At 43.9% G+C, this 20,125-nt stretch overlaps 1 protein-coding gene across 3 annotated transcripts in view; it reads left to right on the top strand.

The window, feature by feature from the left end:
- The window catches only part of PHF21A (PHD finger protein 21A), a 364,795-nt gene that overhangs the window by 82,082 nt on the left and 262,588 nt on the right, over positions 1-20,125 (top strand). For all 3 annotated transcript variants that reach the window (XM_030200848.1, XM_030200845.1, XM_030200847.1), the window contains 2 exons: positions 2,422-2,460; positions 19,860-20,021. In XM_030200848.1, the coding sequence (XP_030056708.1) occupies positions 19,968-20,021 (54 nt within the window). In that variant the 5' untranslated portion in view covers positions 2,422-2,460; positions 19,860-19,967. The remainder of the gene's footprint in view (positions 1-2,421; positions 2,461-19,859; positions 20,022-20,125) is intronic.

The following is a 20,125-nucleotide window of genomic DNA, read 5'->3' as shown; positions in this document are numbered from 1 at the left end:
AAGTAAAATGCAGTGTGACAGGTAGACTCATATTTGGCCTTCTTCAAGGAAGAAACAAAGAATGAGAGTCAAGTGATCGAAGAGAACGAGGAGTGTAAGGAATAATAAGAGAAGAAAGATAGGCAGGAGACCCACAGTGAAGTGTTTTGTGGGTAAGACAAAGAATTTTAAACCAAGATCGATATTTGATCAGAAGCCAATGAAGTGAAGACAAAAGAGGGGTAATAGAATCAGATCTGCGAGCTTTACGGAGAAAATGAACTGCTTCATTCTGCAATGTCTGTAGTTGGCAAAGTTGGAAATTTGAAAGTCCTGTATATACCATATAGCTGGAGGAGCTGCATCAGACACTGAGGGTGCACTGGAATTTTGTAATTTTAGGCTTATTTTATGGACTACTTTATCTTTGGATATACGTATGGAACAGAAATATTTATGTTTTAGGCTTTTTACTTGAGCATTTTTGTCATGTTTAGTTTTCTTTTATTCAAGTGTTATATGATTTTTGACTTTTTAATTGTGTTTTAGGATTCTTTTTAAAAGTATTTATGTTATGTGATTATATATTGTGATTAATTTGTATTAATATAAATTCACTGATATGAAAATATCAGACAAGCAAATGTAAATAAATAAATAAAACAATTTCAGCCTTTATTTTTGAATGCCTTGGTATTAATCCCATCTACATCCAGTGTTTTTATTTGTCTAATGTTTGCTATTGAAAGTTGTTGATGGTTTCAGTTCTATTCCTAACCTACTTTCCTAGAATTGTTACAGTATGTGGCAAGGGATGTGAACTTGTGTTGACCAAGCCAGTAGAGGAGCAAAGAATTCTATGAATATATAGATTGAATTAACCTTTCGTTTTTAGACTAGAGATGGCTCCTTCTAAAGAAGATTTAGCCAAATATTTAGGGCAGTGAGGTGAAGTCTGCATTGTTGCTTTTTGTTCTATGGATGACTGGAAGATTTCAGTTTTCAGTAGTTGCAATCCAGCAATGTGAAAATAAGATCTGCTAAAAAGATTGTTAAGAAACAAAAATGCACTGCTTTAGATCTTTGATGTCCAGCAACATGATTCTTCTTTCTTTTGAAAATCAAAACTATTCAAGATCTATGATTTTGTTTGCCATAACAAAGATCTTATTCATTTTGATTTCTAGTTTAACATTTCAGTTACAAAAGTAAAGGGTGCAATTGTCAAAAAAGAGGACATTTCATAACCTATTTTCATGCTAATACTCATAGTACTTTAAAGCCAACACATGTCTGAAGGTTGCATTAAACCAAAATTAGTTGAGGAAATAAAAGTTAGGTTATGCAGAAAAACATTGAAAAAAATTCAAATTTTAAAAGCTTTAAAATGCTTGACTTCATAATATATTAAGAACTATGGTTCAAATCACTCATAACCAGTACCTTTGTGTAAATATTTTATACAGTAAAAATAAAAGCAAGTAAACCATACTTATGTATAGTTTTAAAAGAATAAGTGAATGAATTAGGTCACCGTGGTTTGAACTGGAAAAGGTGTTTTAATCAAAAAATGAAAAGTGCATGTGAGATAGGAACTGAGCGTGTTCTTCAGAAGTTACTGGGCATCTCATTTTAGGTGCTTTAGGTGCATGATTTAATATCCTGTATTTGTCTATTTATAGGAGCCTAAAGATTGAGATGAATATAGGATCTTAAGCTTAAGTTTAGTTTGATTTATTGACAGATTTTATAGACTGCCTTTCAGTCAATTAGCGGCAAATGTATTTAAATCTGAAGCATCTAAACATAGGACAGGTATTGAATCTCCTAAATTTAAGCACCTCATTGAGGAACCCAGCGTCAGAATTCAGCCGAGTTCCTAACAGCTTTTCCCTCCCTCCCCTGAACAACCTGGCCTTATCCCCTTATGAGTTTCCTAAATTTAGATGTTTTGTGAATGAAGGTACCTAAATTTAGACTCCAAGCACAGGAAAATGTTTAAAGAAGCAGTTATAGACACTTAACTTAAAGTTAGATGCCTAGATTTTTTTTTAATATTGCGCTGTTTTGCTGTGATTTGTCATTTCATTGCTATTTTATCTGTAAACCCATTAGAAAAAGTTACTCGGTTGTAGAGTTACATTAATAATCATTTTTTTCCATACCACTGTTTTATAAAGAGGGAAAAGACACTTGTTGGCATTTCCGCTAAGATCTCAATGTTATGTTTGCTCTATAGAGTTTAGTAACATAGCTGAGTTTGGCAATTCTTTTTTTTTTTAGTTTAGTCAGATAATTTTTTGTTTTCAGAAGGGGAGAAATAAGAGAGAGAGTCCCTCACAATATATATAAATTGCAAGTCTGATAGGCCCACATTTTATTTTGTATTTCTAACCCAGATTATTCTCTGTTTTAACACTCTATTTTTGCCTGTTGTTGCAGGGGGGAACTGGAGAATTGACTGGAAAACCTTCCAGTCGGGTGAGTCATTTTTGCTGTGCAGGTGTAGTGTGCTTGTGTCATTGTACATGTAGTACTTCTAAATGTTCAGTAATGTTTTAAGGAAAATCAAATTTATTTACGAAATTGAGTTATCAACTCCTAATGTAAACTTAACAGAGGCCAATAATAAAAGCTTTTTAAGCCTTTTGATTCTTGCACTTCCTTCCTATTTGCAAGTAAAAGTATGCATGTAGTTGATATCTTGCAATCATTTAGCCATGGAGTTAGGCCTGTGGAGGAACGTAGGTGTGAGGATGGCATAATCAATTGTTCATTCTTATTTTCTGCTTTGTGCTTTCTTAGATCCACTTTTACCTATGGGCAAAGGGGGCAGCTGCCTGGGCTCAGTTTAACAGAGGGCCCATAAGTAAAAGTGGATCTTACTGGTCTAGCATCTTCCTTTCTTCCCTTTCCCTCTGCCAGTGCAGCTGCTTCCCAGGGATTAAAAGCAGCATAAGGGTACAGAGCTGCCGTCAGTCCATGCCATTGATGGTTGTGCTGTTCCTCTCCCATCTGATATCACTTCATGTTTTTGAGGGACAGAACCAGCAGAGAACCAACAATGGTGCAGACTGATGGGGGTTCTGTACCTTTATCCTGATTTTAGCTCCAGAAAGCAAAGTAAGCTGTGCTGATAGACAGGGGGAGTGGGGGAGAAATAACGCTGATGGACTGGGGGAGTGGACTAGACCGTGTGTGTGTGGGGGGGTGGGGGGGATGCATCCACAGAAGTTTGCCCAGGACACCATATATTTTGCAGCTGCTTCAGTGTACCACTGTTACGTACACCAATGGGATTCTGAAAGTGAGACTCTTCACAAATGTCTCAGATGCCTTTATTCATCTGTATATTAATGTCCACAGTTTTAATAACAGAAGTTTAATAAAGCTATGTTTTTCTTTGCTTATTTGCTACCTTATAATATGCACTACAGTTTACAAAGGCTCCTATTCTATAAAAGGGAATTCTATAACAATGTGCCTAGATTTAGGTATCTAGAGGGTGCCTGATTGGATCTTCTTCTATAATGGAAAGTAGACACTTACTTTTCTTTATAAAATACTAGCCTAACTGGGTATATATGTGCATATGCGGTTTGGTGCGAGCACTCACACTACTCATAGAAATGGTGTAAAAGTTCACACCTAGAAGGTTGTTTACTAAAGCGTAGCTCGAGTTATCTGCAGCAGGGTCCATAGGAATAAAATGGGCCCTGCTGCAGATAACTCAAGTTAAGCTTTAGTAGGGGGGGTGGGGCTAGTTTTGGGAATTACATATGTGGTTTACAGTATTCTATAAGTTACGTTCACAAGTATGAATCCTGCCCATGATCTGCTCATGTGAACACCCACCTGTGAAATACACGCTGTTGACGATATACATGCATTTACGGAATAGCACGCAGCTACCTTTTTAGCAATTGTTTAAGTGCACACGTGCACATATATATGTTAGTATTTTAATAATTTACATGTATACTTGCTGCATAAATGTTACTGCCTACTTTAAAGAATTATCCCCTAAATGTATAGTTTGTAATATTCGATTCTACTGGTACAATAGAGCTTTCTTTTATTTAGCATGCTACAAATGATTAACATGGTAGTCAAAACTATGCCATGAAAAATACTCTCGCCCAGAATCAATATACAGTTTGTACTGTTAAGTCATTGTTTTTAATGTTAAATTGCAATAACATTATAGCTACAGCTTGCTGCCTGCATACTGGATCCTATTGGCCCATGTGATGATATCACATGTAATATCACATTGAATATAAGTTACTATGGGCTAAAGTTTAAGTAAAGCATGGAAAAGTTTTGCAGTTACTGTACTGAGGCATCGAGGGCACTGGTGCCAGCTATGGTGCCACTCCAGCCCATCCTGGAGACCCATGCTGTGTCTGCCAGCTGTTCATCAATACTGGTGCCTCGCCAGGTGCTAGAGCTGGCACCGACTGATGCGGTGCTCCTTTCTAGCCTATTAGGGGAGGAAGCGGCCCTGGAATCCAGGAGAGGACCCATACCTTGACACTCTTGCCCAGAGCCTGGCCATGCGCCCAGTAGGCAGAGGCAGGCACAGACTCAGGTTTCTCATGAGGAGTATTTTTCTGAGTATGAGTCAGAACGATCCTGGGGTTCTGAAGAACAGTCAAATGAGATCCCTTGGTCTGCTGGCAGACCCTTCTCTGCCACAGAAAAGGAGGTTTCCTTTATCACCTTTTTGAGGGAAATGTCAGAAGCCATTCCATTTAAGTTGGAGGTTGAGGACGAGACCAGGGCCGAGATGTTGGACATCCTTGACTATGACTCCCCTCCTAAGGAAGCTGTGACAGTACCCATTCACGACATCATTAAGAATGCACAGAAGAAGAATTGGGAGACCCCACTCTCAGTGCAAATTGTTCCAGAGAAGGCGGACTCTATGTATAGAGTCCAGAAGGCTCCCGGATTTGAGAAGCTGCAGCTTACACATCATTCCATGGAGGTCAAATCCACTCTCAAGAGAGCCAGAAGTTTGAGGACCCATGCCTCAGTTCCCCCAAGCAGGGATGCTCACACTTTGGAGCCTTTTGGGAGGAAAGTGTTTCAAGGCTTGATGCTCATTTCCTGCATCCAGTCTTATCAGCTGTACTTGAGCATTTACTTGAAGAACTTGGTAGGCAGTGTGCTCGAGTTTGTGGACGCTTTCCCACCAGAGCAGGCTGCAGAATTCCATCAGTGAGCCATGAAGCAGAAGGAGTATTTCAAGCAAGTTGCTCAGGCAACTTTTGACTTGGTGTCCAGACTTTCTGCCATAGATACTGGTATGTGCACACTCTAATAGTTGCATGTTTTCAAACCTGGAATCAGCAGTTCAGGAGAAGTTGGTGGACATCGTTGCCAAGGAGACAGTCTTTTTAGGGATAAGATGGAGATGGCAGACCTCATAAAGAAGAGAACTGATACTGTCAAGTCCCTCTCTTGATCCACTCTTTTCTGCTCCCTCCACTTCACAGAGGTTTTCAGGTGGAAACAGAAAGAGTGCCTACTACTCTCAAAGGTTAAGGTTCACTCCTTTGTCCCATTCTCAGAAGCAAGCCCAGCTTCTGCACTTCTGTCCTTGGCAGCAGAAGCCCCAAAAGTCCCAACCAGCTCCCAGTCTAAGCAGCGAACAGTGGGAGGGAGGCTGAACTTTTTCCAAGAAAGATGGTCCCTTCTAACCTCAGACTGGTGGTTTCTGCAAATAGTCCGGGAGGGTTACACATCACTTACATAGTAACATAGTAACATAGTAGATGACGGCAGAAAAAGACCTGCACGGTCCACCCAGTCTGCCCAACAAGATAAACTCACATGTGCCATTTTTTGTGTATACCTTACCTTGATTTGTACCTGTCTTTTTCAGGGCACAGACCGTATAAGTCTGCCCAGCACTACCCCCACCTCCCAACCACCCGCCCCGCCACCCACCACCGGCTCTGGCACAGACCGTTTAAGTCTGCCCAGCACTATCCCCACCTCCCAACCACTTGGTGTCAACCTCTTTCACATTGCCCACCGAGAACAACAAAATTCATCTCTCAGCACCAGGAGGTGCTAGCAGAGGAACTCTCCTCCCTTCTAAAGACCCAAGCGTCAAACCCGTTCCACCAGGGAAAAAGTGAAAAGATTAAATTCCAAGTACTTCTTCTTGCCCAAAAAGATGAAGACATCAAATCCCATCCTAGACCTAAGGGCCCTGAACAAATATCTAGTTAAAGAAAAGTTCAGGATGATTTCCCTGGGCATCTTACTCCCCCTGATTCAGGAAAACAATTGACTATGCTCTCTGGTCTTAAAGGATGCTTATACACATATCCAGATATGTCCCAGTCACAGGAGGTATCCCAGATTTTGAACAGGGAAATACCACTACCAGTATCACATTTTGCCATTTGGCCTCATGTCCGCACCCAGAGTGTTCACAAAATGCCTTGGAGTAGTTGTAGTGTTGCTATGCATACTAGAAGTTCGTGTGATTCCCTACCTGGACAATTGGCTGGTAAAGAGCACATCAAAGGAAGGTACTCACAAATCATAGCAGAGAACTATTTGGGCATTGGAGCTACTAGGGTTTGTGATCAACTACCCAAGTCCTACCTGCTCCCTGTACAGCAATTGGAGTACATTGGAGCCCTGATAGATGCAGCTCAAGCTCAAGCATACCTGTCTCAGGTACAGGCAGAGGCACTCATTTCCATTGCCACTCAGGTTTGGTGTAGCCCGCAGGTCACAGTTTATTTATTTTATTTATTTGTTACATTTGCATCCCACATTTTCCCACATATTTGTAGGTGCAATGTGGCTTACATAGTACCAGAGAGGCGTTTCAGACTCCGGTGAGAACAAATACAAAGTGATGTTATGGTAAGATAAAGTTTGTGTGGCACAGCCACAATTAGGGATCGTACAACGGAAGAGTTGAGTTATGTCCATTATGTACTTCAGTTTTGTTGTGTCGCAGAGATCGGGCATTTAGGTTGGATCGGTAGGGTATGCTTTTTTAAACAGGTTAGTTTTTAGTGATTTCCGGAAGTTTAGGTGGTCATGCGTCATTTTCAAGGCTTTTGGTAATGTGTTCCACAGTTGTGTGCTTATGTAGGAAAAGCTGGATGCATAAGGTGATTTGTATTTGAGGCCTTTGCAGCTTGGGTAGTGCAGATTTACATATGTTCTTGTTGATTCTGATGTGTTTCTAGTTGGTAAGTCGATCAAGACTGTCATGTATCCTGGGGCTTCACCATGGATAATTTTGTGAACCAGGGTGCAGATTTTGAAGGCAGTGCGTTCTTTGATTGGGAGCCAGTGTAGTTTTTCACGAGGGGTTTTGCGCTTTCAAATCACGTTTTCCAAATATGAGCCTAGCTGCCGTGTTTTGAGCGGTCTGAAGTTTCTTTAAGGTCTGTTCTTTGCATCCCGCATAAATTCCATTGCAGTATGTTTGTGCAGCGCTGCGTACGCTTTGTAGCGCTATAGAAATGCTAAATAGTAGTAGTCTATGTGGCTTAGTACCATTGATTGTACCAGGTTGCAAAATGTTTCCCTCGGGAAGAATTGTTTCCAGCGTTTGAGTTTCCACATTGCATGGAACATTTTCTTTGTTGTGGATGCCACTTGGCTCTCTAGTGTTAAATTATGGTCTATTGTAACGCCGAGGATTTTCAGGCTGTCTGAGATAGGAAGGGTGCAGTCTGGGGTGTTGATAGTTGTGGGGTTGTCAGTGCTGTGTTGGGATGAGAGGATGAGACAATGTGTTTTTTCTTTATTGAGTTTTAGTTGAAATGCATTTGCCCATGAGTCCATGATGTTTAAGCTGAGCTTGATTTCGTTGGTGATTTCTGTCAATTTGGATTTGTACAGAATGTATATTATAACATCGTCTGCATATATGGAAGGTTAAGACCTTGGGTGGATAAGGACTTGGCTAGTGAGGTCATCATTAGGTTGAAGAGGATCGGTGATAGCGGTGATCCTTGTGGTACTCCACAGTTTGCTTTCCATAGTGATAATATGCTAGAGTTTGATTTTACTTGATAGGTTCTTGTGGTTAGGAAGCCTTTGATCCAGCTGAGTATGTTTCCACCAATCCCGAACTTATCTAGTAATCTTATTAATATATTGTGATTTACCATATCGAATGCACTAGACATGTTGAATTGGAGGAGCCTGACTGTGATTCATGTAATATTGAGGAGTGTGGTAGCCGTGTTAGTCCACTCTTAAGGTTATCAATAGAAATCAAACAAAATAAAACATGGAAAAGAAAATAAGATGATACCTTTCCGATCTGAGGAAGAAGGGCAACCTTCGAAAGCTAATCAAGAAATGTATTAAGTTATGTCCAATAAAAAAGGTATCATCTTATTTTCTTTTCCATGTTTTATTTTGTTTGATTTCTATTGATAACCGATGTAATATTGAGAATTTGTTTATATAATCTGTAAGTTGTTTGGTTACCATGCTTTCCATCAGTTTGACTAATAATGGGTTGATGCTACTGGACGGCAGTTAGTGATTTCATTTGTTTTTTTCTTGGTGTCTTTTGGTATCGGGGTGAGTAGGATACTTCCGTTTTCCTTGGGGAAGGGACCATGCTGAAGCATGTAATTTAGGTGGGATGTGAGGTCTGCTAGGAAGCGGTCAGGGGCGGATTTCATTAAGTAGCTGGGACAGGTATCTAGTTTACAGTGAGTGTTGGAGAACCTGCTTATCGCCTGGGTAACTGTTTCGACGGTGAAGAGGGCGAAGTTTAGCCAGGTCCGGTCAGCCGGGTATACTCCAGTGGTTGGGTCCAACTCATTAAGGAAGTGTTCGATGTCAGTGGTGTCTTGAGGTAGCATGCTGCGTTTAGCAGATATTGAGGCTGTTAGGCCATATGGCCTCCATAATGCATGTTGCACCCATGGCTCACCTCCACTTGCAAAGTACCCAGTGGACCGTAGCTTTCCAGTGGTGTCAGGTCATGGGGAATCTAGTGGATATCATCGTAGTCACTGATCTGGTGGAGAATTCCAAGCAGTTTGACTCTGGGACTTCCAAATTCCTCTGTCACAGAAAATTCTGATCACAGATGGATCCAACCTGGGATGGGGTGCTCATGTAGATAGGCTTCACATCTAGGATTGCTGGTCTGCTCAGGAGACTCAGCTTCACATCAGTCTCCTTGAGCTTACTGCTATTGAATCAAATTATTCTAATCCAAACAGACATTCAGGTTGCCATGTACTATGTCAACAAGCAGAGGGGTACTGGCTCCTACCCCTTGTGTCTGGAAGCCATTGGGATGTGGCAGTACCCCCCCTCCCCCAATGTGGGATGGATCTCAGGGCCACATATCTAGAGGGCAAGAACTACAGTCTAGCAGACAGATTGAGCAGGGTGATACAACTGCATGAGTGGTCTCTCAGCACAACCATTGCCTGCAAGATCTTCCAAGAGTGGGGCACTCCCTTTATAGATCTTTTTGCCACTCATCTTGACAACAAAGTTTCTCTGTACTCTTCCAGACTCAAGTCACATGACAGACTAGCGTCAGATGCCATTGGGAGAAGGGTCTACTGTACAAATATCCTCCTGTTCCTCTGATCAGGAAGACTTTGTTAGAACTCAAGCAGGACTGGAGGCACTGTGATTCTGGTTGTGCCATACTGACTAAGGCAGATATAGTTCCTTCTTTTTCTGGAGTTATCCTTCAAAGATCCTTGGAGATTGGAGTGTTTTCTGTCCCTCATTATGCAGAACGAGAGGTGTCTTCCGCATCTCAACCTCCAGTCATAGTAACATAGTAGATGACGGCAGATAAATCCCTGTAAGGTCGATCCAGTCTGCCTAATAACATGAACTCATAGCATATGTTGAAACATATATATTCTTGATCTTTGACTGTCCTTGCTATTTTCAGGGCACAGACTTTAGAAGTCTGCCTGGCACTGGCCCTCACGGCCCGGATATTGAGAATGTAGAATTTGCATCCCTTCAACTGCCTGAGGCTGCATACCTTCTACACCTTTCTGAGTCTGGTCTGAACACCAACTCTGTAAGGGTTCACCTCAATGCAGAGCCGGTGCTAGGGTCTCTGGCGCCCTTCTGTAAACTATCAATTGGCGCCCCCCCCCCCCCAACATCTTCTTTCTCACTTTTCCCTCCCCCTTCTTCCACCCTGTCCCCTTTTTCAGCCTAGTGCCTCAAAAGGTGAAGAACAAAGTTTTTTTTTTTAACTCAATGGCTTTTTAATTTATTTGAAAGCTTCCTATATGTAGCTATAAATATCATGAAATAAATTTTAATATCACTAAAAGTGCTTAAAAATTATTGTAGCTGGTGGAAACAGTACTAATAAAAGCTGTATTTTGTGCTCCTTTTTCTACACTGTTCTATACAATACAGTAATATATGACCAAATTTCATTGAGGATATCCTGTTTACTGATGGGTTCATCTTAACTGTTGTTGTAATCTGCCTTGGGAAGCCTGGTGTTATAAAGATTGGAAGTAAAATTAAACTCTCCTTTCATTGGAGCACATGGAATCACATCTTCATCGCATCTCTTTTGTACAAATGGATTATTCTGTTTTTTTTGTACAAATGGATTGTTCTGTTTTGAACATGTTTCAGGAACAAGTGGTTTTTAGAAGTCAATAAAAATAAATATTTTCTTTCATGCAGATCTCTCATTTGCTTAAACATAACTAAATGGGCTACAAGCCCCTAATGCAGTCCATTGTTTTTGTTATATTTTGTCCTTGTGATGACTTATACTGTGGCAAAACCTGCCCCACCGCCATTACAGTAATGCTGCCATCCCCCTCCCACATACTACAACCCCCCTCTCCCACACACTACAACCCTCCCAAGAAGACCTGCCTTGATCGTTGAAGGCTGCCCTGGTGGTGTAGTGGCCTCTGCTGGGGCTGTAGTGGCTCTCTGCCACTCCTCCGTTTCCTTTTGTTCTTCTGTGCTGCGGGTGGCACTTCTGTATTTTAAAAATGGCTGCCAAGGGATTCTTTTCTGCAGCCACAGAAGCCACTACACCACCAGGGTGGCCTTCAAGGATCAAGGTAGGTCTTCTTCGGAGGGCTGTAGTGTAGCACAGGGTAAGTATGGTGGTTTCTGGCACCCCTCAAATGTTGGTGCCCCCCTGCAATGCATACCCTGCTTACTGCTTGCTGCCGTTCCTGCCTCAATGCAATCAGTGCTTACCATTACTGTGTAAAAAGAAAGCCCATCTCTGTGCAGCCTCTAGTTGTTTGTTTCATGAGAGGTTTGCTATTGACAGAGCCCCCGTCAAACCTCTGACTGTGTCATGGGGCCTCAGTGTCTTCCTCATCCAGCTGATGAAAGCTCACTTTGAGCCACTTGATTCCTTACCTAGCTGAAGTTCCTGCCCTGGAATGTCTTAATTTTGGTGGCAGTTACTTCAGCTCACAGAGTCAGTGAGCTTCAGGCCCTAGTAGCTGATTGAACGTTTTATCTAACAGAGTAGTTCTCTGCGCACATCCTAAGTTCATGTGTAAGGTGGTGTCAGAATTCCAACTTAACCAGTCAGTTGTTCTTCCAGCATTTTTCCAAAAACCTCATGCCCATCCTGGCGAAAGCACACTGCATACTTTGAACTGCAAGAGAGCCTTGGCCTTCTACCTAGAGTGTACGAAAGCTCATTGACAGTCTGCCTAACTTTTTGTTTCTTTTGACTGAAACAGGATGGGGGCAGCCATCGGTAAATGCACTTTACCTAATTAGCTAGCAGACTGCATCTCTTTCACTTATGCCCAAGACGGGCTGATTCTAGAGGGTCAAGTCACAGCTCACAATGTCAGAGCCATGGCAGCGTTGGTAGCCCACTTGAAGTCAGCCTCCATCGAAGAGATTACCAAAGCTGCAACATGCTCTTCAGTCCACACATTCATATCTCACTACTGCCTTGAGCAGAATACCTGACATGATAACTGGTTTGGTCAGACAGTACTGCAGAATTTGTTTGGAGTGTAGAATCCAACTCCACCCTCCTAGGCCCATTCTTTTCTGTTTCAGGCTGTACCTTCACAACAGGACTGTTTTTGTTGTTAGTATTGTTGGTTCTAGTTGGCCTTGCCATTGTAAGTCCCTGTTGAATACTGTTTGTTGTTTTTGGTGAGCTTGGTAGCTAGGGATTCCCACATGTGAGAAACTCTGTCCTGCTTGTCATTGGAGAAAGTGAAGTTACTTGTCTGTAGCAGGTGTTCTCTGAGGACAACAGGATAAGTATTCTCACATGCCCTCATACTTTTCCTACCCAACTTTGAACATGAGGATTTACACCAACTGAAACCTGGTGTAAATCCTTGTGCATAAATTAGACGAGGATTCCCCTGAATTCTGTAATATTACACGCATCTTTAGTGAAAGCTCCTGACCCATCCATGCCCCTCCTATGACCATGCCCCCTTTTTAGTTACGCGCTAAAAGATTTGCACATGCATCTTTATAGAATAGTGCTTGGCATGATACGCACACAAATCCAAATTGTTGCCAACTAACACCAATAATTGATTTTTAGCACGCAATTATTGGTGCTAATTGACTAATTACTCAAATTGCACACTCAGTTTTAGGCGCCATAAATAGAATCCAGGGGATAAGATAAAGTAGTGTGAAATGTAGAACCCTCTATATGTATATGCCAGTTTTACATTTGTACTTGATGCATAGACTTTATAAAATTACCATTATAAAGGGTAATTTTAAAACATAAATAAGCCTATACATCTTCCTTATTTTTATTCCCTAAGACAACTCATATGTTTTCTAAAATTATTCCACTGGGAAGTAGGCATTGACATTTACACCAACTCTGAAGCAGGACAAATGACCTGTCTAAGTTTGTGCAGATACACATGTATTTTCACAACTGCACCCCAGTGTAACTCATCCAATGCCCCAAGGAACATCACAGATGTTTGTGCTATGCATTAGTAGCACATATTTTAAGCGTATATACTCGCAGGCAATTTTATAAAAGTCTACTTGAACATGTAAAATGCTGTTGTAATTTGCATAATTTACTTATAATGTTATCTCATATTAGACATGTTAAGTCAACCTTCTTTTGTATCTATTAACCTAAGGGCCCTGTTTGCTAAGGTGCACTAGCATTTTTAGCGTGTGCTAAAAATTAGCACATGCTAACTGTGTAGAAGCCCATAGGAATGTTATGGGGATCTATATAGTAAACAGGGCCCTAAGTTTGTAACATGTGAAAAGAAGTACTAATTGTTAATTTTTCAGTGCCAGGATAAAATTGAATTCTTGTTGCTGCTTCATGGCTATCATTTCTGCTGATGTATTTGACATGTGACAAGGTGTATTTTCCAAAGTACTTAGACTTACAAAGTTACAGAGTAACCCTATGGAACTTTGTAAGTCTAAGGGTTTTGAAAATGAGCCACATAGGGAATAATTTTATAAAGGTTTTTTCTGTGTGTAAAGGCCTTTTATAAACTTCCCTGCCATATACATGCACTAATAAGTTGTCATGTACTTATACACACACCATGTGTACACATTTCCAGGACTGGAGTTGTGATGTTTCTTTGTATTTCATAAAATAATGCAAGAACACACATGGCATACATGCACGCATTTATACCAGCTTCAGAGCAGGTGTAAATGTGTACGTCAATATTTAAATGCTACTGGGGCTGGTTCTGGGTGCCTATTTTATAAAAGCGCGTGGAGGCATATTTTCAAAGTACTTAGACTTACAAAGTTCCATAAGTTACTTTTAAGTGCTTTGAAAATGAGCCCCAAAGACTGCTGTGTAAAATAAGCTTAAAATAGGCATCCTTTAGGACTCCTCACTTAGTCATTCATTATAAAATCAGCCCATATAGTCTAAAACTTCTTCACCTAAAACACAAGAACATTTTTTCCTTGTCATCAAGCAGATGAAGCCATTACGTATGGGTTGTGTCCATCAACCAGCAGGGGGAGATAGAGAGCACTCAACTTTTCACAGTGCCTCATGGCCAGCTAGCTCCACTGCCTCTTCAGTATTCTCTATCTCCCCAAGCAGGGTGGCTGCAGCTTCTTCGAGCTCCATCAAAAATATGCCTGGGGTGGCTCCTGGCTTGCCAGTTGTTAGCCGGGGTGTTAGAGGCTATAGCAGCTTCACTTTGAAGGCACATAGGTTAGCCCTTTCCCTGCCTTACCCATGCCCCCGTGGATGTGGACATATTAGCTTGCTTTTCCCTGTCCTTTCCCACTCAGTGGATGCAGGCACATTGGTTCGCCTTTCCCTGCCTTTCCTACTTATCTGAGCCTCCAGAGTGATTTTATTTACCTCTTTTGCCTCTGCTTTCCTCACAGCGTTAAAAAAAAAAAAGGAAAAGAGGTTTTTCTTGAGATTCTTCTGCAGGACCGGAGCTGTGATACTCGGTCTAGTGAAGTAAGAGTGTTTTCTGACTCCTCCGGGGTGGGCCCGCGATCGGGACATTTTTGGCGCATACCACCATTTTGAATTTTACCGCCATTTTAGGCGATGGCTGCGGAGACTGTAAAGCGCTGTTCTAAATGTGGCAAATCAGCAGCGAGGCTCTGTAAATCGTGCTGTACAGACGGTAGAGCCGGCCTGAGCATGGCGAGCGGCGATCTTCTGCGCTCAGAGCTGGCAGCAGATGCCATTTTGGATTTTCCACATGGCGTGGCCTCCGTTGCGACGGAGAGCCCTGAATCCGGGGGGGGGAAGGGGGTCCTCTGAGTGAGGCTAATAATAGAGCTGATAGCCCTGGGCAGGATTCTGAGGGGTCTGACAGAGCTTCTTGGTCTGAGGAGCCAGAGTCGGATGCAGAATTGCCACAGGAGCTTGATGATCCGTCTGCGGTGAGGATTTTCCACCGCGAGGAGCTGCCAGCGCTTATTTCAGATGCCTTACGAGCCCTCTCGATTGAAGATCCACGGAGTGGCACAGCCTCCTCTGTTAATCCAAGGATGGCTAGTACCAGAAAGCCTACTCGAGCCTTTCCTTTGCATGACTCCATCCAAGAGCTCATTTTGGCTCAATGGGCTGACCCCGAGGGACCTTTGAAGTTTGCCAGGGCTATGGGACAATTATACCCTCTGAGTGAGGAACATTTGGCTCGCTTTGCAATGCCTAAAGTGGATGCCCTGGTCACGGCTGTGACAAAGAGAACTACCCTCCCTGTTGAAGGAGGTGTTGCCCTGAAGGATATTCAAGACCGCAGGTTTGATTCAGCTCTGAAGCGGTCCTTTGATTTGGCAGGTCTCACTGTTCGGGCGTCTGCATGCAGTTGTTATGCTGCTAGAGCCTGCCTGGCTTGGTTACAGCAGGCAGTGAAACAGCCCGGTGATGGAGCGGAGACCTTATCTGAAGTGGCTCCGCGAATGGAGTCGGCCTTGTCCTTTTTGGCTGACGCCCTTTATGATATGGTCAGAGCTTCGGCTAAACAAATGGCTGTAGCAGTGGCGGTTCGCCGCAGTCTTTGGCTACGACATTGGGCGGCGGACATGGCCTCTAAGCAAAGGTTGGTGAAGTTGCCCTTTCAAGGCCTTCTCCTGTTTGGTGAGGAGCTGGAAAACATTGTTAAAGGCCTGGGGGATTCCAAACCTCAGCGCTTGCCCGAAGATACGCCGAAGCCTTCCTCTAAGGGTCAGGCGGTCCGCTTCTCTTACAGACCTCGCTTCCGTGAAGCTAGAAGGTATCGCCCGGGGCGTGCTGCTGGGTTCACTTATCGTGCCCGCTTTCAGCAGAGAAACTCCTTTCGCTCGGACAAACGTTCCACAGCTGCCGGTTCTAGGCCTGGAGTTCAGGGGCGACCCTCTCAATGATGGTGCGCCGGCCCCCGCCTCTTTTCCTGTGATCGGAGGAAGACTTTCCCTCTTTTTCGAGGAGTGGGCCAAAATCTCCGCAGATCAGTGGGTCTTGGACCTGATCAGAGACGGATACCGAATAGAATTCGATGCCCCGGTGAGAGACGTGTTTGTGGAGTCCCAATGCGGTTCTGCTGCCAAACGGGCGGCAGTAGAGGAGACTTTGCACAGTCTGCCACATAGGGGCAGTGACCCCGGTGCCTCCCGCCGAACAAGGTCTAGGCTGCTACTCCATTTACTTTGTGGTGCCACGAAAAGGCGGGTCTTTTCGCCCGATCCTGGACTTAAAAGAGCTGAACAAGTCCTTAAGAGTGCGGCATTTTCACATGGAAACCCTGCGCTCCGTCATTATGGCGGTACAGCCAGGAGAGTTTCTCACGTCTCTGGACCTGAAAGAAGCTTACTTGCACATACCAATTTGGCCCCCACACCAGAAGTTTCTGCGGTTTGCGGTGTTGGGAAAACATTTCCAGTTTCGGGCCTTGCCTTTTGGCCTCGCCACAGCTCCCCGAACCTTCTCCAAGGTAATAATGGTAGTAGCTGCCTTTCTCAGGCGAGAGGGTATCCGGGTTCACCCGTACCTAGACGACTGGCTCATCAGAGCAGACTCAGAAAATGAGAGTCATCTAACTACAGCCAGAGTGGTTTCAGTCCTTCAATCTCTGGGCTGGGTCGTCAATATGGCCAAAAGTTACCTGACCCCCTCGCAATCTCTAGAATATTTGGGGGCCAGGTTCGACACAGCCTCGGACTATGTGTTTCTTCCCGAGCAAAGGCAGTGCAAGCTTCAGAATCAGGTCCGTCTGCTCCTGAGGATGCCCTGCCCGCGAGCTTGGGACATTGTCCAGCTGTTGGGATCGATGACGGCCACCTTGGAAGTGGTGCCATGGGCGAGAGCGCACCTGAGACCTCTACAGTATTCTCTACTTCAACGATGGTCTCCAGTATCTCAGGATTATCAGTGCAGACTTTCTTGGCGCCCTGCGGCCCGCCTCAGTATGGAGTGGTGGCTCTCAGACAGCATGTTGCAGCAGGGAATGCCGCTGGCGCTCCCCAATTGGTGTCTAGTGGTGACAGATGCCAGCCTGAAGGGCTGGGGCGCACATTGCCAGGGGAAGCATGCCCAGGGTCTGTGGACGCCCGACGAGTCGGAGTGGTCTATCAACCGCCTGGAGTTGAAAGTGGTGTTTCTGGCTCTTCTGGCCTTTCAAGTGACCCTGGAAGGATTGGCTGTCCAAGTGATGTCGGACAACACGACAGCAGTGGCCTACATAAATCGACAAGGTGGAACTCAGTGCAGAGCTCTAGCCGCGCAGGCCGAACAAATTTGCCACTGGGCCGAACTGCATCTACAGTCCCTGTCAGCATCTCACATTGCAGGTCAGAGCAATGTGCAAGCCAACTATCTAAGCAGGCATCAGATCGATCCAGCGGAGTGGGAACTAGCAGACGATGTATTCCTGCAGATATGTGCCAAATGGGGCAAGCCAGTGATGGATCTTATGGCGACCAGTTCCAATGCCAAAGTCCCGTGCTTCTTCAGCAGATGGAGGGATCCTCGCTCTGCCGGGTTGGGTGCCTTGGCTCAACCCTGGCTCCTGGGCTTGCTGTATGTCTTCCCTCCGTGGCCCTTGATAGGGCGAGTGCTCCTGCGGATTCGGCTGCATCCAGGAGAAGTGGTGCTCATCGCTCCGGATTGGCCCAGGAGGCCTTGGTATACGGACCTCCGACAGATGCTGTTGGAGGTTCCCTTTCCGTTACCTCTGGTTCCGCACCTGTTGTCACAGGGTCCGGTGGCCATGGAGGACGCCTGCCGCTTTGGTCTTATGACATGGCGATTGAGAGGGCGCAATTGAGAGATAAAGGCTACTCAAATAAGGTAATTTCCACTCTCCTGTAGGCCCGTAAGCGCTCCATTTCCGTGACTTATGCCAGGATTTGGCGCCAGTTTGAAGTCTGGTGTGTTTTAAGAGCGCTTTCTCCGTTGCGGGCTCCTGTCTCGCCGATTCTGGACTTTTTGCAGGATGGTGTACACAAAGGCTTGGCCTATAATTCCCTGCGGGTGCAAGTGGCAGCATTGACCTCCCTGCATGGCAAGGTTGAAGGCGTGTCCTTAGCTGCTTATCCAGATGTGGCACGGTTTCTTAGAGGGGTGCTTCGGCTCCGTCCTCCCATGCGGGCACCTTGTCTAGCTTGGAACCTGGGGTTAGTATTGAAGGTCCTTCAGGGGGCTCCCTTTGAACTGCTTCGGCGTGCTTCAGAGAAAGATTTGACACTGAAGGCCGTCTTTTTAGTGGCCGTTACCTTGGCGAGACGGGTTTCAGAGCTCCAGGTGCTGTCCTGTAGAGACCCTTTTCTGCAATTCTCAGAGTCAGGGGTCACGGTTCGGACCGTGCCTTCCTTCATGCCTAAGGTGGTTTCAGCGTTTCACCTAAACCAGCCTGTTTTTCTTCCCTCCTTTGTTGAGGAGGAGTTTCCAGATTCATTTGGCAGTTGCACCTTTTGGATGTGCGCAGGACTCTGTTGCAGTATCTGCGAATTACAAATTCTTTCAGGACTTCTGATCATCTTTTTGTGCTGTTTGCAGGTCCTCGCAGAGGGTCTTCAGCTTCTAAAGCCACTATTGCCCGTTGGCTCAAAGAAGCTATCTTTTCAGCATATCTGCTGTCTGGCCAGGCTCCGCCTGAAGCCTTTAAGGCACATTCCACAAGAGCGGTTTCCTCTTCCTGGGCGGAAACTGGAGCACTATCTCTTCATGAGATTTGCAGTGCTGCAACATGGGCTTCTAAGCTCTCTTTCGCCCGACATTACAGGCTGGATGTGGCTGCCAGGAGAGATGCGTGTTTTGGAGCACAGGTGCTAGCGCGTGGTGTGGCTTGTTCCCACCCTATTTAGGGATTGCTTTGTTACATCCCATACGTAATGGCTTCATCTGCTTGATGACAAGGAAGGGAAAATTAGGTTCTTACCTTGGTAATTTTCTTTCCTTTAGTCATAGCAGATGAAGCCATGAGCCCTCCCTGTATGATTGTCTGTATTGCAGTGATTCTGATTTCAGGTGCTGTTCTTGTCTCCTTAAGTTATATTCCTTCCTTGGGGAGTCGGAAAACAGTCTTCAGGATTCTTGTTACAGTTATAGGAGGATGAGTTCATTCCCTCCAGTTCATGTTTTGGGAGGATGAGTTTATTCCCTCCAGGAGGATGAGTTCATTCCTTCCTTTGTTGAGTTCGTGCCCTTGTTAAGGGGCCATCGTTCGCTGTGAGGAAAGTTCATGTTATTCCCATTGCGGTTTGCCATACTGCTTTGGAAGCTTCAAATACTGAAGAGGCAGTGGAGCTAGCTGGCCATGAGGCACTGTGAAAAGTTGAGTGCTCTCTATCTCCCCCTGCTGGTTGATGGACACAACCCATACGTAATGGCTTCATCTGCTATGACTAAAGGAAAGAAAATTACCAAGGTAAGAACCTAATTTTCCCATTTTAATTTTCTATTATTGAGAATATGTTAAAGCACAGGGAATTTTCAGGTGACAGCTTATATAGAAGTGTATATGCATACTATTCATTCATGTTACCTCTTTCAGTCATAAGCACATATATTTATTTAAAAAGCTTTAAAATAGGGGTATATTGGACCTTATATGGGAACTTATTTCAGGCATTGTTATATGTATTAAAGGTTTGTGAGGGAGAAAGGTTTGATCCTGGATAATATAGTGGTCGTAATTCAAAAGTAAACAAGAGATTTCTCAAAGTTTAAAGCAGTGGTGCATCTTAACCAAAAATGGTTTCAACAAACCTGAGCCTACACCTTTGGATTTCTGTAAGTTGCTAAAGATATAAAGCACAAATGCTTTTCTCTCATTCTCTGTCTGGGGGGAGGAGGAACCTTAGTGAATTGTATATTTGTACATTGTACATTTTTGTTGCTTTATTTTGCTAACTGCCCTCATTTTGTAATATTTTTGAAAAAAAATATTTTTTGCTAATAGTAAATCAAGAAACAATTTCCCATATCCTGAGGACCAGATTGCAAAAAAATAAAAAGCTGTGGAAGAAACTGAGAGTACTTGTGAGAGAAAACGTGGAGAAGGTAGAGGATGGAGCTGCAGACTCTGCAGGAAGCCCTAAAAGTAGAAATTCAAGATCACCAGGTGAGTTGTGCACTTTATTATCTGGCTTAATTCTTGGTTCCTTAGATGATCAAAGATAGCTTATTGGTTGAGTATACTGTAATATAATTATGGCTCCTATTGCT

Source organism: Microcaecilia unicolor, chromosome 4 (genome assembly GCF_901765095.1).
Source record: "Microcaecilia unicolor chromosome 4, aMicUni1.1, whole genome shotgun sequence".
Classification (NCBI taxonomy): Eukaryota; Metazoa; Chordata; class Amphibia; order Gymnophiona; family Siphonopidae; genus Microcaecilia; species Microcaecilia unicolor.
Note: the sequence above shows the minus strand (reverse complement) of the source record. Positions and strands in the feature narration are given on the sequence as shown.